This window comes from Pipistrellus kuhlii, unplaced genomic scaffold (assembly GCF_014108245.1).
Source record: "Pipistrellus kuhlii isolate mPipKuh1 unplaced genomic scaffold, mPipKuh1.p scaffold_m20_p_1, whole genome shotgun sequence".
In the NCBI taxonomy this organism is placed as follows: domain Eukaryota; kingdom Metazoa; phylum Chordata; class Mammalia; order Chiroptera; family Vespertilionidae; genus Pipistrellus; species Pipistrellus kuhlii.
In genome coordinates, this window is record NW_023425404.1 from 188,171,505 (window position 1) to 188,197,174 (window position 25,670).

The 25,670-nt window shown below is 45.4% G+C and overlaps 1 protein-coding gene across 3 annotated transcripts in view; it reads left to right on the forward strand.

Annotated features, from left to right (window-relative positions):
* The first annotated feature begins 1,582 nt into the window (after positions 1–1,582).
* Positions 1,583–25,670, forward strand: part of ADGRA3 (adhesion G protein-coupled receptor A3) — a 109,011-nt gene continuing 84,923 nt past the window's right edge. Inside the window, exons 1-2 of one of the 3 annotated variants that reach the window (XM_045573675.1) lie at positions 1,583–1,880; positions 1,911–2,119. In XM_045573675.1, the coding sequence (XP_045429631.1) occupies positions 1,848–1,880; positions 1,911–2,119 (242 nt within the window). In that variant the 5' untranslated portion in view covers positions 1,583–1,847. Of the gene's footprint in view, positions 2,120–25,513; positions 25,519–25,670 lie in introns of those variants that run through there. The other 2 variants (XM_036419524.2, XM_036419532.2) reach the window with 2 other exon arrangements.

Below are 25,670 nucleotides of genomic sequence, written 5' to 3' on the forward strand. Positions count from 1 at the left end.
CTCTCCCAGTTTCATCCAGGCTGTTGCAAATGGTAAGAACTCATTTTTTACTGCAGTGTAGTATTCCACTGTATAGATGTATCACTGTTTTTTAATCCACTCATCTGGTGATGTGCATTTTCATGAAAATCAAAGAAAATGAGAAGTTATCTTCTTACCTCACTCAAGCTTCCTTTGCAGTGTTAGACAGACACTCCTAGTCGCCTTCTTGGACAGCACTGACCATTGACCTACAATTTTAGCACAGGACATACAATTAGCGAGGACACTGTTAGGTTTACACAGTACCTAGCTGAATATTAACAATGTTGGTCCGATGAAGTGCTTTTTAAAGTTAATGCCGTAGTGTACATTAAATCAACGCCCTTACTCCTACCAGAAAAGTTCTAGTCATATAAACAGGTTCCTGGGAGTTGGTCCCTTAGGTGAACTCTGTAGGGACCTTAGGTAGTAGGAGCCTTGAACCCTACTCCCACCAGGCGAGAAAAGCCTGCCCTGGGCTCTGCATTTAGGAGGGCAGCATCCTAGCTCTCCTTCCCAAGGGGTGAAAAATCTCCAGGGCCAAGAAACATGGACTTCAAGAGCCTCTGTTCCCTTCCTACCTCTAGAGTGACTCTAGACCTTGTCCAAGGTACCTAGGACTCTGCATACATACCTGGGCTAGCAGGCTGTTACTAAGGAGAATAGAATAAACATGGTGTTCCACCAAAACGTATACACACTTTAACAGCTCGTAGCTTAATTTTGAAAATGTATTTTATATTTTAATAAACACTTTCTAATTATTCAAAGTGTGCGGGTATATATTTGTGGAGAACACCCTATATTTTACTTGTTCGTTTCATGCACTCCTTGTAAATATTTAAACACAGGGTAGGTGAGCCCTGGTCTGCAAACGATGAGGCGGGTCAGGCAGCTGGGGTTGCTCAGCCAGTTTGCTTACACTATTAAGCTAACTGACCTCATCTGACATCCGGGGACCTGTATGGGAAATTCCTCTCCAGGAGCTGCTGCTCCAGGGAGGGAGGCCCCATGAACCCTTAGCAGGGACCAAAGCCAGAGCTGCTGAAGGCTAGGACAGGAGAGCGAGCACAGTCCTGGCGGGGAACCTGTTGTATTGGGGACAAATGAGACTACTTACTGGGTGGCATGAGAAGGCTTGGTGCCTGGGGAGGGAGGTGGGAAGGCGATTCCTTTGGAGATAGCTGTTTGGGACACTTTTCCTGGCCTCACTTCTGGGAGACTGAGTCCCGCCCTGCGGCCGCGGCCAGGCCCCCGGATCCAGCGGCTTTAAGGGGTGGCTTCGTCCCGAGGCGGCGATGGGGAGGGGAGCGGGAATAGGTGCAACCCCCACCTCCCTGGCTGGAGTTAGGATCAGAACTTTCTCTACGAGTTCCCTGCTCCCGCGGGGGCCCCCACCACTCCTGCCCCGAGGCCGCGGTGGGGCCCGGGCCTCGGGGCCCCGGGGCGGGGCTGGGAGCGCGCGGCTTCGCGAAGCCGCGGGCGGCGGGCGGCGGGGAGAGGCGGGGACCGGGAGGCGGCGGCGGGGCGGGGCGCCACGGGCAGCGGCCGGGGTTGGAGGCGGCGGCGGCAACGTTGGAGGAAGCGGCGCTCCCGCCGCGGGGCTGTGGAGCGGCGCCGGGACCCGCGCTGCTGCCGTGACCCCGCGGCTCCCGGAGGCCGATCGCGGCCGCAGCGGACAAAGGAGCATGCCGGCGCCGAGGGGGGCCCGTCCTCCGGCCGCCACGAAGCTCCGGGCGCCGCAGGGCCCCGCGATCCCGGGCGCCGCCGGGCCCCGCTAGGCCAGCGCTGCCCGCCCGCTCGGTCCCCAGGCCCCGGCCTGCAGCATGGAGCCGTCCGGGCGCCGGCGGGGCCGCCCTCCTCCTCCTCCTGCTCCTCCTCCTCCGCCGCCGCCGCCGCTGCTGCTGCCGATCGCGCTGCTGGCGCTGCTGGGAGGCGGCCGCGGCGCCGCGGCGCTGCCCCCGGGCTGCAAGCACGACGGGCGGCCGCGAGTGGCCAGCCGGGCGCCGGGGGCCGCCGAGGGCAAGGTGGTGTGCAGCAGCCTGGAGCTCGCGCAGGTCCTGCCCCCGGACACGCTGCCCAACCGCACGGTCACCCTGTGAGTAGCCCCGGCTCCCCGGCCCGCCCTCCCGTGCTTTCTGCTCTCTGCGCGCAGCTTGGGAGCAGGGACCTGCCCGCACCGCGCGCCTTTGTGTGGACGGAGCTGCAGCGGGGGTGCCACGGGGCGGAGGGCTCGGCCGGAGCACCGATCAGGGGGGGAGGCTGGAGCCTCTGCCTCCGTCTCCGAGCCGGCTTCTGGCCCCGCTAAGTTTGCAAAGTCAAAGTTTTCAGGGTCCCCGGCGCGCCCCGCGCGGGGTTGGGGCACAGCGGTCCCGTCGCGGTGCCACGTGAGGATGCGAGTAAACACGCCGCTGGCAGAGTTGCCGCTCATTCATCCTGGGCTCGGGCTTCCCGAAAACCGCGCTGGATTCCCAGAGCCAGCCCCTTTGCTCTGTGCACAAGTTACACTCAGATACTAGTTTTCAATATCAATATCAAAACAGTATCAAAACTCCCAGGACGCCCAGACAATTGCATTGCCTTTTGCTGCCTGCGTTTTTGTTAGAGTGGAAGAGCACATTTTACAGCTGAGTTGTTAGGAAGGGCTAGAAACATATTTGAAATGAAGTCTTACCATGCCAGCCCCTTTTTGGGGTTTGTGTGTGTGTGTGTGTGTGTGTGTGTGTGTGTGTGTGTGTGTGAGAGAGAGAGAGAGAGAGAGAGAGAGAGAGAGAGAGAGAGAGAGAGAGAGAGCTCAGATTTAAAAGCTGAGAACTTTGGGTTTGAACACTATGGGTTTGTTCAGCCTTCCAACTGGAGTGATCGGTTTTCGGATTGAGTTGCCACCTGGAAGGAGAAGTGTTTGGTCTCCTGACTGAGGCAGTGTGTGCCGAGATGCAAGGTCCAGTGGTGCAGGCGTGGCTCTGCGGGTTCCAGGAAAACAGTCCTCTGGATTGTGTTTTCCAAACTGTGAATTGGTTTGGGAAAGTTTTCAAGTGTTCCCAAGGGATCTTTTATGGGAGGGAAATAGGAGTTTTCTCGGCTCTGTGTCCCCCTATATGGTTTCCCATGGTCTTTTGAAAACAAAACAAAACCCCAAACCAAAGCTGCCACTATAAAAACATCAGGCCAGGGGAACAGCATGACCATGAAAAACTTAAACTATGCTTTTTAATTTAACCCAAATTCAGTAGAATAGCTAAGATAAGTATAAATTGCATCACAAACACCTTTGGTCTTCATTTCTGTTTGTTTGGATTAGGAAAGGTTTAACAATGATAAGGGTGTGTGTGTGTGTGTGTGTGTGTGTGTGTGTGTGTGTGTGTGTTTATGGAGGCATAAAAGTGGGCAAAATAGTTTTTGTTTTGCTTGACTCCTCTACCAGCATTTGACCATTTGGTAGTGGCAGCAGCTGTATTTATTTCTGAGCCCTGTTCTTTGAAATGGAAATTTTGGGGGGTATGGGACCTTAATTACAGTCTCCAGCCAACTGGAGAAAACCCCAGTCATCCTACATTTGGGTTGTTGATCAGTGTTACTTAAGCTGATTTGAGTTTAAGTCCAGTTTTCCTGAAATTTCAGTAGTTCCAGCTGGAATGATTTGCTACTTGTGAATTGTTGATTTTGCTTTGTGGAAAGAAAAAAAAAAAAAAGACAATGTTGTAGAAAATCACTTTGCATCATAGTATCAGTTCAGCTGTTTCATTGAATTTCTTATGAACTGTTGAAAATATAAGTACCTTTCAAATGTCATTTTAATAAAAAAAAATGTTTTTTACACCTGAAAGTTCTTTAGATGAAATTGAAATTTATACAAATTTTTAGTGAAAATGGCAATAACTTATAATTTATTTAAGGATCAAATAAAGCGGATGTTCTGGATGAAGTTGGTTCAAGGTGTTCTGGAGCTGGTAGGAGGTCTTTTGGGCCAGTTCCTTTATTTCCACTAGGCCAGTAGTCGGCATACTTCTGCTGGCGAGCCACATGCAGCTCTTTGGCCCCTTGAGCGTGGCTCTTCCACAAAATACCACGGCCTGGGTGAGTCTATTTTGAAGAAGTGGCATTAGAAAAAGTTAAAGTTTTAAAAATTTGGCTCTCTAAAGAAATTTCAATTGTTGTACTGTTGATATTTGGCTCTGTTGACTAATGAGTTTACTGACCACTGTACCAGGCAATCAGAGGGTAGCTGTGGATAACTCACCTGCCCAGGTGCTCACAGTGAATGAACATTGTGGTGGAGGTTATGTCTCAGGTGCTCCTCCTGCAACTCGCAGGCTTCTTGTCTTCCTTTGCCTTCATTTTCCTTCTGAGTGAAGTAGTTCTTGTTGAGTGGTTCCTGTGGCAGCAGTCATCATGATGAGATTTGGACTCGGTGTTAGTTTTCCAGTTGGGCAGTGGTAAAGTACCCAAACTCCTAGCTTAAAATAAATTTCTTATCATGGTTCTGGAGGCTTAAAGTCGGAAAGCAAGGTGTCAGCAGGGCCACGATCCTTCCAAAACCCCTGTGAGGATCCTTGCTTCTTCCAGCTCCGGACCCTCCTTGGATTCCAGCAAATCCACCCCTGTCTCCTCCTCTGTCCCCAGGTGGCCTTCTTCCCTCTCTGTCCCAAATATGCTCCTTTATCTTATAAGGCCACCAGTTACTGAATTCAGGGTCCACCCTAAGACCAGGATTATCTCATCTCAAGATTCGGAATGTAGTTACATCTGCAAAGACTCTGTCTCCAAATGAGGTCACTCTCGAAGGTACCAGAGTCAGGACTTTTTGGTGTACGCCATACAAGTCAGCGAGAATAGAAACATCAACATAGTCTTTCTTCACCAGGAACTTGGGGAGGTATTTGGGGAGAAAGACGCATGAAGAAGTCTCAGAACATAGGGTAAATGTTCTGTTGGTGTGCACATGGAGCAAAAGAAATCCAGGGCAGGACAGGGCAGCCAAGTCCTCCTTGTGGGATGGGATGGAGCCATGGTCAGCAAACTGCGGCTCTTTGGCCCGTTGGTTGAGTGTGGCTCTTCCACAAAATACCACGGCCTGGGCGAGTCTACTTTGAAGAGGTGGCGTTAGAATAAGGTGACCAGACGTCCTGCTTTTGGCAGGACAATCCCTATTTTTAACAATTTGTCCCGCGTCCATGATGTTTTAAAAAAGTCCCGATTTATTAAAAATTTTTATTTTATTTTATTGATTTTATACAGAGAGGAAGGGAGAGAGATAAAGAATTAGAAACATCGATGAGAGAGAGTCATCGATCAGCTGCCTCTTGCACACCTCCTACTGGGGATATGCCTGCAACATAAAACATGGACATCTAACATGGACATCCTTGACCAGAATCGAACCCGGGACCCCTCAGTCCCCAAGCCAATGCTCTATCCATTGAGCCAAACCGGTTTCGGCTATCGGGACTTTTTTAAAACACCATGGGACGCGGGACAAATTGTTAAAAATCGGGATGTTCTGAATTGTTAGAAATAGGAACTGTCCCACCAAAAGCGGAACATCTGGTCACCTTACGTTAGAAGTTTAAGTTTAAAAAATTTGGCTCTCTGAAGAAATTTCAATTGTTAACCTGTTGATATTTGGCTTTGTTGACTAATGAGTTTGCGGGCCACTGGGATGGAGGATCTGAGGATCCTGATCCAATCTATGGAAGATGAGAAAGATAATGGAAGAGGAAATGGTGAGGGGAGGCAATGAGGGCATGGAGGGTTGGGGACCCCAGCATGCCCACCTGCTGGGAGAGAGCATGTGATGCTATGGATGCTGTGCCTTTGATGTTGCTGGCATGTCGGTGGCAGGTGACCACTGCCCCCTGGTCAGAGGGGAGGCCAGAGGGGCCAGTGAGAGAACAGGTCGGCTCTCTGGTTCCTGTTTTAAGTGGAACATGGATGGGAATTGAGAGGATGGCAAGGATAAGATAGAATTAATTTATGTGTTTTCATAATGAAAAAATAAGACTCTTTCCACTTGCCAAGAGTGGATGAACTGGACTTAAACGTAGCCTGAAGTGCAGTCTTTTCAACTGTCTTCGCAAACAGCACGGGCTCCCAAAGCCACACTCACAGAGAGTTCTAGCAGGAATTCTTGGCATGAACACACTTGCTCTCTGTCTCTCGTGCAGCCTTCTGGATTAAAAGATTAAATTGCGTTCATTATTTTTGCGCACATGTTGAATACAAACGTAACCACGCTGCCTTGATCGTTTTTGTTAGGCATACTGTAAAAATTGTTAGATATCCATATTTTATGTGAGATGATGCTCAGTTCTTTTCAGTCTTAAAAGTTCTGAGGGCCTAAACCGGTTTGGCTCAGTGGAGAGAGCATCGGTCTGCGACTGAAAGGTCCTGGGTTCGATTCCAGTCAAGGGCATGCACCTTGGTTGTGGGCACATCCCCAGTGAGGGGTGTGCAAGACGCAGCTGTTTGATGATTCTCTCTCATTGATGTTTCTAACTCTCTATCCCTCTCTCTCTTCCTCTCTGTAAAAAATCAATAAAATATATTAAAAAAAAAAAAAAAAAAGTTCTGAGGACTTCAGTGATACAAGGTTGTACGCATTCAGTGCTTGCTTTCCCAAATGGGAAGTTCCTTCTCGGGATGTTGCGTGGTGATTGTGGACAAAGGATTTAACAGAAATTACTTATGATTTGTCAGGTAACTTAGGGACAAAGTCCAGGTTTTTTTTTGTTGTTGTTGTTTTTTTTTTAACAGACTAAAATAAAATAGTGCATGAGTGTTGCTGTTGACTTGATAAAATATTATTATGTTTGTTTTCTATCAAAAAACGGGTCATCGGACATCACTGATGTGTTCTGCTGGGTGCCAGGGATACAAAAGGAATGCTTGTATCATTGAGAAAGGTAACCCAGGTGGGGAACAAGGGTTTGCACCGAAAAAGAAGGCATTTAGGGAACAATTACGGATGGCCTGTCATTAAGTAATAAATCCTGTTGTGCTGCCTGTTTCAGCTCATGAGGAAGCCCGAGAAGGGGAGAGACTGTGGGGCTGTGGAGGTGAGGGAGAGCTTTTATTTTTCTGAAGTTAGGACTTGAGCATGGCCTGGGGGAAAGGAACTCAGGGATTGAACTGTGGGGAGAGACATTCCCCACAGTGAGGGAGGTGACTGGCCTTATGGAAATGGAAGGATGGTTTCTGGCACTGTTAGCAATACATGGCATTAAAAGCTGAGTCTGAGAGGGTCACTTAGGGATGAGTCTGCAGCAGGGAGGAGGAGGTGGCCCCACACAAGCAGTGGAGGTGGGAGACAACCCGAAGAGAAGCTGAGGCTTGAAGAGAGGGATGGGCACCCCATTGAGAGATCAAGAGCAGTAAGAACAAGGCGTTCGCCACTGAGGCTGACAGCCTGGAGCCCAGGGCCCTCCATGGTCCGGATCCATGGACCAGAGGCCAGAGGAGATAGTTGATTGGCTTGAAGGGAGAACAGGATGAGGATGGAGTTTGGTGCGGAGGGGCGTTTCTTAGGAGGGAATGTGTGTTGGAGCATGCCTGAGAGGTTGGCAGTAGTTCAGTGAGGGAGAAGTGGTTGATAGGAGGTGAGATAGATGGCTGGGAGCTGGCACACAGTGGAGGGTTTGGCTCTTGGTGGCAGCAGGGCCATTTCATCCCACAAGACAGGGAAGGTGGTAAACAGGAGCCCAAGGGCAAGGGGGAGGGCAGGTGTGGTGAAGAGGGAGCTCCTATCTGCCCCATTGCTGTTCCTTTCTTAGAGGCGCACAGGCTGACTGAGGCAGGAGGGGGTGAGCAGCTAGGAAAGAGCAGGGAGGCAGTCCTTTTGGCAAGTGGACAGTGAGCATCCTGGGATGGCAGAAGTAGCAACAGGGTGGTGTCATGGCCATTTTTGCCCGGTGATCAGATTCAGATGGAGGTGGCCACATGGGTATTTCTCTCAGCTCCATGCAGCCTAGAGATGCGCATAGTTGGGACCAGCTGGGTTGCTTCTTTGTCTGGTGAGTGTCACAGAGGGAGAGAGGAGCAAGGTGAGCCCATGAATAGCCCAGCAGGCTTGTGGGGCCTGAATTCTCATGGTCAAGAGTGAGGTTTCTGTCTTTGAGTTCAAAGTCTTAAGGTCTTACAAATCTTGGTAGCTTTACTTCCAGACACTCAGCACAAACATCCTTTCCTGCACATCCACTGAGGCACTGTTGTGTTCTAGGCACAATGCTGAGTGCTAGGGGCTTCAGGGTAAGAAGCCACGATTCTTTCCTCCATGGATCAGGCTTATCCACAAGCTCTCTGCTTTCCAGAATGTGCCTGCAATTGTCCCTGAGCAGAGTTTTTACTTGGTGTCTTGTGCACCTTGGCTGTGTTAGTCCTTCTTGCCTGGAGTCCCCGATCCCGTAAATTCTAGGTCCTTCACAATCCACCTTAGCTGCTGTGACTTTGCCATCTATCTTCCCTTCTCTGAACCCAACAGGGCTTATTGTCTGTGCTCTTGTGTCACTTATGTGATGCTGACGTTACTCTCATGACACCCATCCCCTGGTAGGGAAGGACCTTGAGGCCTGTCTTGGCAGGTGCCTGCAGTGTGTATGGGCATGAAATTGATCTGTATTGATAAGAGTAAGGCTAACAAAGGTACAGCTATGTGGTGGAAAATCAGGACAGGTAGAGGGATAAAGAGGGATGCAGATTCAAGTTTCTATCCCACTATGGCAAATGAGAACATTTAGTTAATTAGTTTAGGTTAGCATTCCATTGCTGTGGGATCTCTAATTTGAGAACAAGTATATCACCTCTATTTACAGTTACATATGACCTACATGATCTTACGTGTGTGGTGAGCACACACATACAATAGCAGGTGGGCAAGTTGCTCAGAAATACTATAGCACTGGGGGCAGACTATAGCACTGGTAGGCATTTGGTGGATGAGCACCAGTCCCATGTTTTTCCAAGGTGAAGAGAAGGTTTTGCATAGCCCGGTCTTGGAATCCTGTTGCTTCTTGCCTGCTTACAGTCCTCCAGCATCGGGAATGCATGCAGGAAGTTGGTGGGTTTGGCAATAACCCAGAAATCAAACTGCCAGCAACAAATGAATGTTAGGAACATTTGTAAATGGTTGCCCCAATCAAGTTACAGCTTCTATTCCCAGGAGTCTATAGAAATGCTTTAAAAAAAAAAAAAAAAAAAAAAAAGTAAAAAGCTCTTTAACTCAGAAAATGACACAGGGTGACGTGGTTTTTTTTTATTAGTAGAAGGTGACTCCTCCCTTCCCCACCTCAGTCAACTAAGTCTCTAAAGGCAGTAGTTCTCCATATTGACTGTCTTCCTATGGAGGAATCTTAAAACCCAGAGAACATAACTAGTTTGTTGTTGTGTCAACATTTTTCTCAAAATAGATAACAATGAGGATGCAGAGTTCTGTATATTTTAGTACCTTATCAACTTGACTTTTGCAAAGATTAGGAAGCTATAGATGCGAAACTGTTCAATGAATTTTTCATTATTGCAGACTCTATTTTAAAACTTAATATTTTTATGCATTATGTATGATTTAGCTTGCATTTATGTTCTAGGGCAGCCAATTTTCATCTGAAGAGGGGGTTTTACAGAAAGTAAACAGTATATCTCCCAAGCTCCTCTCTTCTCCCCCCCCCCCCCCCACACACACATACACACAAATAAACTTTTTAGAAATTTTGCATGGCTAGTAAGGGAATCACCTACATGCTGGCTTGGGTGGGGCAGAGCTATAGCAGGCACCTGTCTGTCTTGGCTACTTTTTATTTTTTTAACTCTTCACCCAAGGATATACTTATTGATTTTAGAGAGAGGGGAAGGGAGAGAAAAAAGAGAGGGAAGGAGGGAGGGAGAGAGAGAGAGACAGACATTGATTGGTTGCCTCCCACATGTGTTCTAACTGGGGATCGAACCCGCAACTTCTTGGTGTACAGGAAAACACTCCAGTCCATTGACCCACCCGGCCAGAGGCTGTCTTCCTCTTCAAGCCCAGGTTAGGATGTACGCCTTCCTCCTCCAGCAGGAGCTGTCGAAAGGCCATCATTTACTTTTGATATTTACTCTTCTCTAGTGGCATGCTTGATCATTTGCATTGGAGATTTTTAAGCTGCTTGCTTTTGCATTTATTCTACAAATAGTCATGCATCACTACTCAGCCTGCTGTAGACACAGGTGAGCTTATGTGACTTCTCATCTCTGGGAGGAACTTTTTTTGTGTATGTGTGTGTTGGGGGGGTACTCATTAGACCAGTTTTATTCCAGTCTTGCATGCTAAGTATCTCTTTCTGGAACGATGCCTTTTGCCTTCCAGCTATATAATATCTGTAGGGTGTCTCTCCAGTTAGGCTTGAATATCCAGCTCTAGTTGATGAGGTTTAACTGCATCTTCCTCCACAGAATCCTCTGCTAAGACAGCAGGAGGTAGGTGAGGGACTGGTGGATTTTTAGAAATTATGAAAGACACTGGATTTCCTAGGGCAATACGACTCATTAGTCAACAGAGCCAAATATCAACAGGACAACGACTGAAATTTCTTTTGAGAGCCAAATTTTTTAAACTTTAACTTCTTTTAATGCCACTTCTTCAAAAGACTCGCCCAGGCCATGGTGTTTTGTGGAAGAGCCATGCTCAAGGGGCCAAAGAGCTGCATGTAGCTCACGAGCCACGGTGTGCTGACCACTGTCTTAGGGGAAATTCTCAAGACTGGTTTAGGACCAACCTTGCTAAAGAGAATGATAGACCTTTTAGTTCAATGACCATCATTGCTTTCCCCTGCTGTTCATGGGCCAGGCACACACTGACTGGGTGAAAAAGTGAAGGGATTAAGCAACAAACAAGCAACTCCGAGACACAGACTACAGTATGGTGATTACTGAGGGAAAGGGCTGGGTGGAATAGAAGAGGGGATAATGGTGATGGGAGGAGACTGGACTTCGGGTAGGGAACACACAATCAATGTATAGATGATGTATTACAGAATTGTTTCCTTGAAACCTATATAATTTTATTGACCATTGTCACCCCCATAAATTTAGAACAAAACAAAACAAACCAATATTTCCCCAGCCTTGCATGTCTCAGACTTTCTGTAGCACAGAGTCCCTTCTAATACTTAGGGCATTTCTTTCCCAGACTTTTCATGCAGACAATAATGGTGTTTGTGTGAAGGATGCACCAGGCCAGTCCCACTGCCCCAGGCCCTGCATCCCAGCCCCAGGGCTCAGGGAGCAGTGCTCCACTTTGCTGTAACCTGGGTGGTGACTGTGCTGTGGAGGTTTACAGCTTTGCATTGAATCATCACCTGGGAGCATGAAGAGTTCGGATGACTGGACCATGGACCTCATGCTCTGATTTTATTGTTTAAGGATGGGGCCTTGCTGAAACCGGTTTGGCTCAGTGGATAGAGCGTCGATCTGTGGACTGAAGGGTCCCAGGTTGGATTCTGGTCAAGGGCATGTACGTTGATTGCGGGCACATCCCTGGTAGGGGGTGTGCAGGAGGCAACTGGTCGATGTTTCTCTCTCATCGATGTTTCTAGCTCTCTATCCCTCTCCCTTCCTCGCTATAAAAAAAAAAATCAATAAAATATATTTAAGATAAAAAAGTTTGGGGCCTGGATATTGGTGTTTTTTAGAGCTCTGTAGGTGATACCCAGGTCACCTGGGATAAGAAGCTTTTGTTTAGTGGCCCAGTGACCCAAATAGTTAACCATGGTCACCAGGGGTCATCAGCTGCCACAAAAGAAGGGAGAAGGAGCAGAGGAACAAATTGAGGGCAGTTGCCTCGCATGGGACAGAGGGACCTGGTCCAAGTGCAGCAGAGAAGGATCGAAGTCCAGAGACAGTTTTAGGAGAGAGAGCTGAGAGCATTCACATCGGGCCTTCAGAGGAGACAAGAAAATTACTCTCTGAATAGTGGGGAGCGATGTGCCAAAGCTGAACTTAATACGAGCTCCCAGGGGTAAGGACAGCTAGGGTTTAAAGATGTGTCGTGGTGCTGAGTGAATTAGCTGGTAGAGTGAGACCGCAGCCAGCATCTGTCTAAGCCAGCATCCGAGGGCCTGATCACTTGGGGAGCAGGCAACTAAACACATGACCCACCCACTCTAAGTATAGCTTGCCTTTCTTATTTTGATTTAAAATAGAGACGCATTTCTGGGGCAAAAAAAAAAAATCATTAATACAAAATAATGAAACAGTATAGAGAAACTATGAGAGGCCCAGTTTTCCAAGGATGGATTTGATCTGGGAGGTTTTCTTTTCTTTTTAGTCTTTAAAGAGTTTTATAAGTAAAAAGAGCTTATTTTTGCTCTTTTTGCATTCTGACTGTTAAGTAAGAGATGAATGTACAATATTTTGCTGTGTCTGCAAGAAGGTCATTTCTATTTGACTACCTTCTCTGTCATCTTTGTTTCTAATAGCTCCCCTCCCCCCAGGTGATACTTGGAGATGTTTTCCGACAAGACATTATTGGATAGGGTCTTCCTTTCATTGTTTTATTGCTGCTTTTGTGGGACTAAGGAGGCGGGACTGTGGGCATCCCTGTCATGGTCTTGACTTTACGATTGACAGGCATGTGGGGCAGACCACACAAGGCTTTCCTCTGTCAGGGCGCATCGCTGTGTTGCTGAGCTGTGAGCCTGAGTCAGCTTGTGTACCAAGCATTTGCTAGTTGCTTTTAGCTCTTTATTGATACAGATAACTGATATTCATGATTCTTAGCTTAAATAAAACTACAAATAGCCATCTTTTGCCCTTTTTTCTTCTTCCCATATTCCCTTTCTTAAGTTCAAATTATATAATGCTAGTGACCCAGTGCACAGATTTATGCACACTGATAGGAAATTAATTAGAAGGTGGCTGGGTAGGTAGGACTGGGTGATATGGGCTGGACATATGGAATATGTCCTGGCCTAAAGAACCCCCCGAGGGGTTCTGGAGTGTGCGAGGGCACTCTGCAAAGTTGCTGGTATACAGGGTGTGGAATGCAAATGAAGTGTGCAATTAACCAGATTCGGGGCTGACAGTGCCCCAGCAACAATATAGCCGAAACCTGTTTGGCTCAGTGGATAGAGTGTAGGCCTGTGGACTAAAAGGTCTCAGGTTTCATTCCGGTCAGGTGCATGTACCTTGCTTGCAGGCACATCTCCAGTAGGGGGTGTGCAAGAGGCAGCTGATTGATGATTCTCTCTCATTGATGGTTCTAACTCTCTATCCCTCTCTCTTCCTCTCTGTAATAAATCAATAAAATATATTAAAAACAACAACAACAATATAACCCAAGGCTGAAGTTGGAATCTTGCAGCTCCGAGAGAGATTGGGCTTCGTCCTCTCTGGTTTCGGGGTGTGTCACCCGAGAACCACCATTGCCATGTCACTGCTGCTCAGCAGCTCCTGCATTGACCGTCTGCCCCTGGTGATCAGTGTGCATCATAGTGACCAGCTGGACCATAGGACACTTAGCATATTAGCCTTTTATATATATAGATATAAATAGTTGTTTGTATTTGAAATCTTTTGTTCCTGAGTAATCGCTATAGGAGGGAGAGGGGCAGGTCAGTGGAATTACAATTACATATTCCATATGAAGAAGGCGGAATTGTCCATCACCTGCACAATCTGTGTTTTAGAATTGTCATTAAATCCTTTGAACATGTAGGCAGTTAGACTTTGTAAGTGCTGCTACCACCTATTCCAGAATTGTATTTGCGAGGAATAAGCCAGATCTCTGTGGGGGGAGAAGGGGGGAAGAGAGGATCCCTGGGGTACTCTGAGCTCTCCAATGCCCCCCCTCACCCTTCATCCCCCAGGCACAGGGCATAATGCATGGTATGTGAATTAAACTGTGGGTTAAATTCACTCCCTAGATGAAAGCTTTTCTGAAATAGAAAACAAGGTTCATCTAGAGTGTCAGTTCTGTTGAGGTCAGAGTCTTTGTTTTGCAACCATAGCACCTAGGATAATGACAAGTATCTTACCGGCTCTCCTTCCATAGCCTCACATTGTGACCGGGCGGAAAGCAGGTGGTACATTGTGTTGGGTGACGCTTTGGTCGAAACCCTTCCAAGAGTGGCCTTCGAGGTGTAACAGTAATACAAACGTTTTCATTGCAATGATTAAACTGGTCTTTCTGTTAGCGTGTTGGAACCTAATTAAATTGACTCATTTCCCATCAAGATAAGACCTAAAAGCATTCTTTGTTTTTTTATTGTGCAATTCTTACCAACTCTTTTCTCACGAAAGAGGTGAAGAGACATTGATGGTGTGTGCATCTCCAGGATCCTGTTTGAGAGGGATGTACGTTCTGTTAGATTCATCTTCTTTTTAACCTGCCTTTTGTCTGTTTGTTGTTTCCTGTAAACGAAGTTAATCATTTAAAACTCTCCCTTTATGGCCAAGACTCCAGGGCTGGGCTGACCCTTCATTCCCTGTGACCCCTTCCTACCTCAGGCCCGCTTGTGTTTCCACAGCTGTCATACTGTTGGAAGTATCTGCTTCCAGTCCTCACTCTCTCCAGATTGCGACCTCTTGGTGGTATTTTTCTCTGTGTCCTCAGCCTAAACCACAGGAACACTCAGGAAGTCCTTGTTTAAAGAAGTCCCATTTCCCCCGCTTTATTACTATTCTTTTCCCCAAGTAGGACTGGGGGAAGAATCTTGCCTTATCCTTAACATGGGATGCCTCCTGCATTTACCCATCCTGGGTAAGCCGTGTGTCTTCAAAGCAGAATGCTCAACCTGCAAGGGCCAGGCTTAAACTCCCACTCTCTGTTTGGTAGTGAAAAGTGTCAGTCTCTTACCCAGATTCATTTATTTCTCCCTTTTTCTTGTTCCAGTTTCCTCCTACGCTTTGAGAGATTACCACTTATCTTTTCTACATTGTAAACGTTTCTCCACATTTGTGATGTTTCTCCTGCCTGGCCCTGTTTTTCCTCTGGAAAATAAACTCCTCCCTTTAGAATTAAACTTCTTAGAAAGTGGTTTGAATCCATCAATCTCATTTTCTTCTCTCTCATTTCACTTTTAGCTCACGGCTGCCCAGTGTTTGCCTAGCAGGTACCGCACACCCCAGATTTATCCGGGCAGGGAAACGTTGTGGGAGAGCCAGCCACTTCCTTGTGGGTGCCTCTGAGCCCAAATAACATACAGTGGCCGAAATTCAATAATTAGTGAGTGTGACAGCAGATGTGTGACCCTGGAGCTAAAGGACCAGAAGCAGACACAGGTGGTGGTGAATGGAAGATGCTTGACAGCTGAGCTCCTGGCCTGCTGGGATCCTGCCTGAGCCTTGCGTGCCTTTTCTCACCACCCAAAGCCCTGATGGCCCCCACCACCTGCTGAGACCTGCAGGCAGTCCCCAGGGCAATACCCACATGGGCCTTGTGCTCTCCTGTTCACTGCATTAAAAAAAAAAAAAAAAAAAAATTCTTTTTGTTGTTATCCCTGAGTTCTCATCTTTAAGATCTGAACACTTGAGGAGCTGTTTTCGTAACTCTGGTTGTCTCTTTGCATGTTTCTATTTCTTCCTCTGGGGTATAGATTTTTAGGGCATTGTGTTCACAAGAATATGTTAAAACCCCAACTCACTGAGCCAACCAGCCTGCTTGTCAGGGTTGCTGAGTACCTAAAGAATGTGTAGGGTGTCCACAATGCTTGGAAACAGACATAGTGTTAGCCTGATGAACATGATTTACACACACACACACACACACACACACACACACTTTTTTTCCTTTTATTTCTAGGATTTAGAGACATCTTGCAGATTCTGTATCACACAGTAATTTTCACTTGCCTGTATCCATCCCCCCGCCCCTTATAAGCTTCCTCCAGCACCAGCCTTCTGGCTAATTCTGTCTCACAGCGGTTTCCTGTTGACCCTTTCCTCCTAGCTCCTCCCTCTCAGTGAACAGGCCAATTCCTGGTCATGACCCCACCAGCAGTTGGGAAAGTTACATTTGGGGTCAGCGTTGGCTATGATGTCACTTCTGTAGTAGAACCACCAGTGTGGCAATTAGATTTCTCGGAGGTCTGCACCCATCGGCATCCATGAGTCCTGAGTAGCTTTTAAGAAGGAATGGGAGGTTATCAGGGAAATGCCACCGGGACTCGTGATTTGGTGGCACCTAAATGACTAGATTAACTGTTTCTTTGGTTTTATAATCTTAGGATCACAGGGCTTTTTTGTAATGGTAAGGTTGTTCACTATTTGAGATTTTCAACAGCTTCTTCAAAATAGTGGCTCAGCCAATGAAATTTACAAATAGTCTCAAGAGGCTTCTTACCAGTAGAATTATTTAGATTCTGTACTTATCAGAAAGCTCTGCCCCTTTAAAAACAATCGATTTCACTCCTCAGGTTCCAAAATGTGCTCTCCGAGTATTTTATGGAGAGTGGCCCCCAGGGTCTGGATCAGTTGCTAGGAGATTGGAGTAAAATGCTGGTTCCCATATATTAAGTTCCTGGGAGACTGTATTGGTATAAAATGCTGGTGTCCATATTAAATTCCCACAAATAAGTCGAAAAAGACAGGTGATCCATTAGGACTCTGGGCCAGGTCGTGTTTGCTGAGTGGGTCAGATCCTGACGGAGTGCTTGAAGTCTTATAGTCAGTTCTTCTATTTCCCTAAGGAGATCCTCATGAGTATGATCCCTCCTGTGCCTGAGGGAGCAGGGCATAGAAGCTCATGAATTCCCAGAGGTCACCCAGGCAGTAAGAGATGCAACCAGGATTTGACCCCAGGCAGTCTGACTCCAGAGTCCATACTTATAACCAGTATGTTGTAATGATCAAAGGACCGTTCCAGATCGTCCCAGGAAGGGAACAACAATTCCCAAATTAAAATGACGGGGACCCACTTTTCACTACTCCCATTCACGTGAGACTCTGACCAGCACGCTGCATAGGCAGTGCATTTATTCCATCTCCGCGTCCATCCCCCCCCACCCCCAGTCCCATTCATTGGCTTAGGAGCATCCTCCTATTGGAGACCAGGTTTTTTGCGGCCAGCTCCACCCGACAAAGGGTCCACTCACTCAGTGCCTGGACTCCTGGCCGGCAGCGCTGGGATCCAGGAAATAGGTGTTGATGTAAAGCATGCAGGTTAAGGTAATTTTTAAAATTAATTTCTTTATTACTTAAGGTATCACATATTTGTCCTCAACCTCCATTCCAATCCCCCCTCCATCCCCCTATTGTCCTTGACCCCTGGTTAGGCTCATATGTATGCACATAAGTCCTTCGGTTGATCTCTCCCTTTTATCCCCATCCTCCCTTTGAGGTCCAACAGTCTGACCAATGGCTCCTTATCTCTGGGTCAGTTCTTGTTCATCAGTCTATGTTGTCCGCCATTTATGAGTGAGATCATGTCCTACTGGAAACATACTTATAAGAATCAAAACTGAGACAAGCAACAATGGTTATGCTGAAAGGCATATGAACCAGTCTGTAGTGAGCTTCTTTCTAGGTCACCAGTTCTTTTGAGACCCAATTTCATTGTCAAACAGTTCCTTATGTGTACATGTCAGCAGTGATATTTCAGTTCTGGATGGTGGGCAAATGGTGGTAATGCAGGTCCAACCCTCTCTGGTTTGGTCCTGGGCAACCTGCAGTCATACACAGCTGTTGACTTAAGGTAATTTTTTATGCAGCAATAGAAGACTCATACAGTCCTTTGAAAGACATTTTTTCTTCCTCTCTTATGTCTTTTGGATTGCTACTTTAAAAAAAATAAAGTTGAGAAACATTTCCCCTGATCATTGAGCTTTTCTGCAACATTGACACTGTTCACTTGGGATCAGTCCTGCATCCCACTGGTGGAATGTAGCACTGGGAAGCATGTGTGCTGTGAGTCCTTGGAGGTCCATGTGTGTGTCCTCAGTGTCACTCCCAGCACACAGTAGGTGCTCAGATCTCTTCTCAGTTAATGAGCAGTTGTGAAATTTCAGCTTAAAAATCAAAGATCCTAGAAGAACCCCAGTGTGGTCTCAGTAGAAAGCTCTCTATTCATTTAACATGCCAAATAAATTTGCTTTTATTGTACTCATAAATATGAAGCATCCAGTGTTATTTATGATGTACCCACACCTTGAAATATGGGCTCCCTGCTCTCATGGTGCTGATTTGTTCAAAGATAAGATAAAGTGTTATTTAATAAACAGCTTTTCATTTTGAGGCGGTTTTGAAAGCTGTCTAGTTTTTCTTTATCACCCGAATGCTAGTCAATTACATGGAAGCGAGCTATTTAATGCTAAAGCAGAAAAATAGATTATTTTCTTTTTATTTATGAAACTACTGAATAAAGGATCTGAAATAATTACAAGAAAAACAGACCTTAAAGCAATGTCAGGACTTCAATAAAAAATGCCAGGGACTTGAAAGGTTACTCAGTGACCCACGTGAGTAGTTAAGGGTGTCCATAGGCCCAGGTTGACACCTGTTGTCTTAGCATAAACATTAATGGTCCCTCCTTTTAGTCTCAGGTGTCTATTTGATGGTAAACTATATTGTGACCCTCAAGTAGTATGTTAGCTGTCAGTGTCTTTGACTTGCTGTCTCATTTTTAATAAGTGTTCACCTTGCGAAGAGAGAAGTTGGAAATATTATTGCATACAGCTTCAAGAGGCCAAGTGGGCATACAGAATTCTCCCCCAATTCAGCACATCTGTAGAAAAAAAACGGGGCAGGGGGAGGGTAGGAGCACAAAGCAGGCTTACAGTTGTGAGTATGTGAAACAGTTTATTCTAGTATTGTCCCTATTAATTATTGTATTATTTTCCATAGGAACAACTGTAGACTTACTTTTACCCACTCTGTATATTGAACAGTTCTGTATGGAAGAGGAGAGGCTATAGAGTTTGTCAGAAGGTGACTTGGTGGCATGGGTGGTTGGTAAGCAGCAGATACAGCTGAATGGAAAAGTCTGGGCCTCATACCGTTTTCTGGCTGTGATGTTGTCCCATTGCTTGCACCTTTCCAGCGTGTGTTTTAGTGCACCCCCACATGCACCCTTCACAAAAGCCCTGTGTTTCCTCTCAGGAATGCCCAGGATGACTCAGAGATGAAGCGCTAAGTGAATGAGAGTAAGCATCTTGTCTAAAGTCATGAAGGCAGATCCATTACCAAGGACCTGAATTGAGGTTCAAATTCAGGTCCTTGGTAGTCCACAGCCTACCCTTTGTCATTGTCACTCATGCTCAATAATTCTTAGGACAGAGCAGAGGCTGGAAACTGATCCCAGACCAGAAATTGGTTAGAGTCACCAGGTCAGGGAACAGAGCCTCACATGCTCCCCCAGGCCCAGCATCCGACCCCCTTGCTTTGCGCTGGGCACCGGGATGTGGGCCAGGATGGCTGTGGCACTGAGGAGTGGGCTGGCTTGGGGCAACGTGACTGTCTTACAGGGGACCTAGGGCTTTGACTTGGGTTGACATAAGAAGTGTCCTGTTGAACAGGCACACTGGTAATCAACAGTCATCACTCTGTTAAGTGAAAGATAGTTGAGGTTTTGGCAAAATGTGTGAAGGAAAATGTGTGAAGGAAAACCTGCATGAGAGGGAAACCATGCCTGCCCCCTCGTCATTAGCATCCAGAGAGGAGGTCGAAGAAGAGATAGTCCTCGACTTTTAGGAAAAGACCCCTTCTAATCCTCTAAGTGGATATACATTGAACCATGGTTGTTTCCTTTTCCCCCTTTCCTTCCAAAACTCTGTGGAAAATGACAGAAAACACATACACACACACACTCGCGCACATACACACTATGAGCAGACCTATAACTAATGGGGCTGGGAAATGAGAAAGGTATTCCAGTGGTGCAGAAGCATTGAGAACGACATAGTATAACTAAAACAGATGGGATCAGATTGATGGTGACATTCCACGCACAGGGACTTACAGCCCAGAAGAGATGAGAGCGGGGATAGCTAGAAAAATGAATTTTCCTGTCTGGATCCTGGAAGATTTCCAAGAGTTGAATCTATGGGGAGTGGCAACAAAAGTGGGTGAGCGGAGAGCTGGCCCCGAGTTTGCATGCCTAGAACAGCTGCTCTCACTCTGCGTTCGGTGAGTTTGGCTCAAAGGCTTGGTGGCAGGGTTTCCTTAGTTTCCAATAAACTGGGCAACTTGCCAGGATATAGGATACTGGTGGGGTGTTGTAGCCAGAAGGAGAAGTCCTAGGGGACCCCAAGTTTCGTTTGAGTCCCTACTTTCCAAGGATATGTGACTTCTAAACCTTGAAATAAAGGCACTTTTTGTTCCACCTCTTTTTCCTACTCATTCACTCTTATTCTCTTGTTGATCATTTAGCAGCCCTCTGCTGTAAGGGACTCTCATCCATCCAGACTCCCCTTAGTAAGTGTGAGCAAGCAAGCAGGGGTCATCAGATATGTGAGAGGAAGTCAACAGGATGACCTGCACAAAGTTAGGACAGGACCATTGTCATTCCTAGTCTCAGACCTAAGAGGACAACTGTATAAAGCAAGAGCACCCGTGGGTGAGGGTGTGAGAAGTGAACAGTGAGGTGGTGATGTTAGGAAGCTCTAACTGGGGCAGGAGGTGGGGTCAAGAGGAAAGTGGAAACTGCTTTGGACTCAGAGAATAGTAGTCTGGCCCAGCCTGCATGGCTCAATGGTTGAGCATCTGCCAATGAACCAGGAAGTCAGGGATCGATTCCCAGGCAGGGCACGTGCCCTGGTTGTGGTCTCGATCCCCAGTATGGAGCATGCAGGAGGCAGCTGATCAGTGATTCTCATCACCAATGTTTCTATCCCTCTCTCCCTCTTCCTTCTTTCTGAAATCAATATAGACATATATTGAAAAAAGAAAGAAAGAAAATAGTCCTCTGGAAAATAGAGCAGGGAATTTCTTTCAGAATTCAAAACAATAGGTTGAAGCTGAGAACTCTGAAGCAGAATTAGATGTGGAGAATGAGACCAGGAGACCAGTCTCCAACTAAGAAGCTCATGGAGAAGGAAGACTGATTCCATTTAAGATCAGATGCCTGTTTCCAAACAGCTTATCAGTGAGGGAGCTGAGAGACAGTCCTTTTATGAGCTGGTTTCTCTAAATCTTTTCCCCACACCATGAAATACTAGTTCTTCAGTATTTAAGTTGACACCCAGCCGTCTCATTTAGAGCTCTTCAGAGTCACTGGACCATTCTCCTTAATGCATAGTATCATTTTAACATGGTGTTTATTTGAAAGTAATTTTAAACTTATGTGAAGGTTAAAAGAATCAGAATAATAAGCAGAAGCACTCCAGATTTTGTTGTTACTCACTTTTATGCCTTTGCGTTCTCCGTTGCTTTTCTGCCTATGAATGTGTAATAAATATGTCCTCAGTCATTTGGCAGTGTGATGCATACTTCCTAACCCACTGAGTTTTTTATAAAGGTGACCCTGGCTTCATTTTTATTTAATGTTTTTGCATCTTTAGCCTTGATAATATAATGTGGATATTTGTGTAGATAGGGTGTTGCCTGTATTTTTTACCTGATTAATTTAACAAACTATTTTTTCCCCCCAATTTTATTCGAATCATGCATCACTGGAAGTTTAACTGTTTTCCTTAGACATTAACTGGCAGCTGAGATGTGAGCTGCTTGAGTGATTGCTGTCCATGGCACATGGAGGAATCCCATCAGCCCCTCCTGAATTGTTACCTTCTGAGAGGTTTAACATTTCTGCTGCCTTTCATTATGCTGCTTGCTGTAGGATATGCAATCTCTGACTAGAAAACTTTTTATTTCAGGGATGCATCATATGAAACCTGAATGTATAAGTTTTAAGCCATAATTAGGGGTCCCAATGTAAAAATTCAATCTCAGTTTGTGTATGCGCCATCATTGACAGCCATGGTTTAATTCATAACGTATTCTTTCTCCTAGCAGCTGGAAATTTTCTTTTGATATCGATGTTAAGATGGTCCTAATTTTAGGAGAGTTATAATGTTGAAAAAAGTATCTTAGAATATTTTTATTGCAATGTTAAAAGAAGAAAACTAGACATACTGAGGTAGAATTTTTGGCCACCCCTTCCCCTAAATGTTCTTAAGCCTCAGGTAAGAAAGGGGACTGTGAGAAGGGACTGATATTTGTACTTCTCATTGGTTCCTGTGAATGCCAGGGTATTATAGGTTTTTATATCATTAATTCCTTAGAGAGGGAATCTTTTTAAAACATACATATTTTTATTCATTTCAGAAAGGAAGGGAGAGGGAGAGAGATAGAAACATCAATGATGAAAGAGATTCATTGATTGGCTGCCTCCTGCACGTCCCCCACTGGGGATCGAGCCCATAACCCTGGCATGTACCCTGACTGGGAATCGAACCATGACCTCCTGGTTCATAGGTTGATACTCAACCACTGAGTCACCCCAGCTGGGCTAGAGAGGGATCTTTGACCAAACATAGAAACTTAAATCCAGCCATAATTTTATTTCATTTATTTATTGAACAGATTCTATAAGCATCTTGTCAATGGGACCTTCTGGGAAGCACATGCCAGGATGAGGTTAGACGTACAATATTGTTATTGGGGAAACAACTGGAAGACAGAGGGACATGAGGCAGAAGTGGGCATGGAAGTCTTCGGACTAGGATGCAGATCTAGCACCTGTGAAAGGAAAGGGGGAAGGAAGGATGATCAGGTAGGAGGGGCCTCAGACTAAAGTTCGATTACAGGAAAGTCTTGGCCAGCCCATCAGAAGCTCAGTGCAGAGATTGCCACTAGAGAGTCTTTACTGGAATGCTTCTTACCAGTACAGTGCTCAGTCCTTGGATGGCATTGTCTGCAAATTGAGTGGAGCAGCAAGAGATCTGGACAGTGCCCTGCATATCCCCAGCGTATGTTTTTTTCATGGGGATGCGATAATGGTCAAGGTCTCTACACTTCAGTAGTTTGACCTTTTTGTGACAAACATGGTAAATACACAAACCTCTGAACAGTTATTTCAGTTAGTAAGTAGTGGTGTTAAAACAAGATGATATGAGTGAGGGCAAAACACTTTTGATATAAGAGAACTAAAATATACCACCCAGAATTTTTTTTGCCTGAATAAATAAATGAGTGAATGGATGGATGAATGAGTAAATGAATGAATGAATGCCAGTAAGAGGAGGACACATTGATGAGCAATCAACCAATACTTAGGACAAAATGTGTATAATTGCTGAGGGCATGTGGGATTTAGCGTGATTTTAAAATAAAGATTGTTCAGATTGATGGGGAGTTTTGGAGTCCAGTAGATGCTCTCATTCTTATTTGCTTGGAAGAATTGCGGGATGGGTGGAGTAGGGGATGGGAAAAGATCAACCAAAGAACTTGTATGCATATATTCATAACCCATGGACACAGACAGTAGTGTGGTGAAGGCCTGGGGCAGGGGTAGGAGGTGGGTGTGGGATAAAGGAGTCAATGGGAGAATAAGGGGGGACATATGTAATACTTTCAATAATAAAGATAAATTAAAAGAATTCATTTAGAAATCAGCACTTGATGTTCATTGCCTGGAAAGGGAGAATAAACTGGGACAGAGGATGCTGAAACAGGAGTGGACAGATTTTTTTCTCTGAAGGGCCAGATAGTAAATGTTTTAGGCTCTGCTGGCCAGCCAGGCTGTTGATGCTACTCAACTTGCCATCAAATGAAAGCTGCCCTAGACAGTATGTCAGCAAATGGGCATGGCTGTGTTCCACTCAGACTTTCAGAGTATTGCATTTCATATAATTTTCATGTATGACAGAATATTATTCTTTAACATTTCCTTTTAACCATTTAAAAACATTTTTAAAAAAATAAAAATTCCTAGAGCTGGGAGACCAGCTGGAATGATGGAGTTGGCTGCCACTGGACTAGAACTTTGAATAATTTGTGGAGAAAACAGTTTTCATTCCTGGGGTAAATGAAGCAAAGCACTGAAAATTTACTTTTGGGGAGTTCCCATTTCTCATTTTAGTGTATCAGAGGTGGTTCTAACAGTTTAAGGCCCCAAGCATTTTCGCCGACCACAAGTTTGACATGCTTGGAGGCCATAGGCCCTAAAAGCATCGCTTAGCTCTGTTGTCCATCTCCCTTGTACTTAAGGACGATGTAGCAATAACAGGTGTTAATCTGCATGATGAATCTACAATAATACCCAGAATCAGATAGCATTACTGCAGTTTGTATTCCTTGAGCAAATCAGAAGTGTCAAGGGAGGGAAACTTTTAATATTTAAATGCTTGCCTTCTTTCCTCAGTATGTCATTGATCTTTCTGTATGAATACATGAAGAGCTACCTCTCCCCAATTCTGCAGCCCTCCATCTGCATGGGGTACCCTTTTGTGGACCGCTTGCACCTATCCCATAGTATGGGAACCAACCTAAATATCCAGTCATTCATTGGCTTTTACAAACAATAGCACAATGAGTACTTTTCTTATAGACATATATAGTTACACAACATTTAATGTAATGTATTTTGCAAATGTACAAGAATATCTTTAGGATATATTTCCAAAAAGGAATTAATGGACCAGATATTATATTTGTATTTTTGCCCTTCATAGTGATTTTACTGATTTATGGCAAAATATGAGTGATTGTTTCCCTCTGGGGAAAAAAAGTGAGCGTATTTTTATCAACCCTTAGTGATATATGGTATCTTGTTTTTGTTTTCATTTATATTTCTCTCATGATTAGGATTGTATATCCCTTCATGTGATTATGATTTATTAATATTTGCTTTTATCTGGTCATGGCCTTTGCTAGTTTAGTAGGGATTATTTTAAAAAGAGCTCTTTATATATTTGAATGATGAGTCATTTGTTTTTGATAGTAGTTACACCTGTGTGTGGTTTATCTTTTTTTCCTCCATTGCTTTTCAGAGAGTGGAAGGGAGGAAGGGGAGAGAGTTGGAAAGACATCAATGTGAGACATATCTACTGATTGCCTCCCGCATGAACCCTGACCCAGGGCTGGGAGCAAACCTACAACCAGGTATTGGACCTTGACCAGGAATCAAACCCGGGACCCTTAGGTGCTCCGGCCAGCGCTCTAACCATTCAGAACACTGGCCAGAGCTGTTATTTATCTTTTAACATTGCTTATGGGTTTAAATTTTCAAGAAGCTTATAAAATATACTACAAAGTGTAGTCCTGTTTGCTCCTTTCCTTGGGTCTGGAAAACCTCCAGTTATTGTGGCTTCCAAATCTGCCCACCTTCCTTTTTTTTCTTTTCTATTTTTTTTTTCTTTTTCTATTTTCTCTTTCTGAGTCTGCCTTCCTTTTCATCAGTCCTTCTGGGAGTCTCCTGCTCGCCTCTTCTAAGGACACTTGTCCTTGGATTTCAGTCCCACCCTGATCTACATGCTCTCATCTCCAAACCCTTCATTGCGTCACCAGTAGCCTTTTTTTTGAGTTAAGATCCCAGGCACAGGCTCTGGGTGGACACACCTTATGGAGGATCGCCATACCACCCAGGACAGTCACCCTGTGTGATTGTTTCGCTGATTTTTCCCTCCAGTGGTTTTTGTTAATAACTATATTCCTAACATTTGCTCTGAATATTTAATGCTCTGGAATTATATATTTTCATTTCCTCTCAAAAGGAGAATTATTCTCTACCTTTTTCTGTGCAGGGTGTG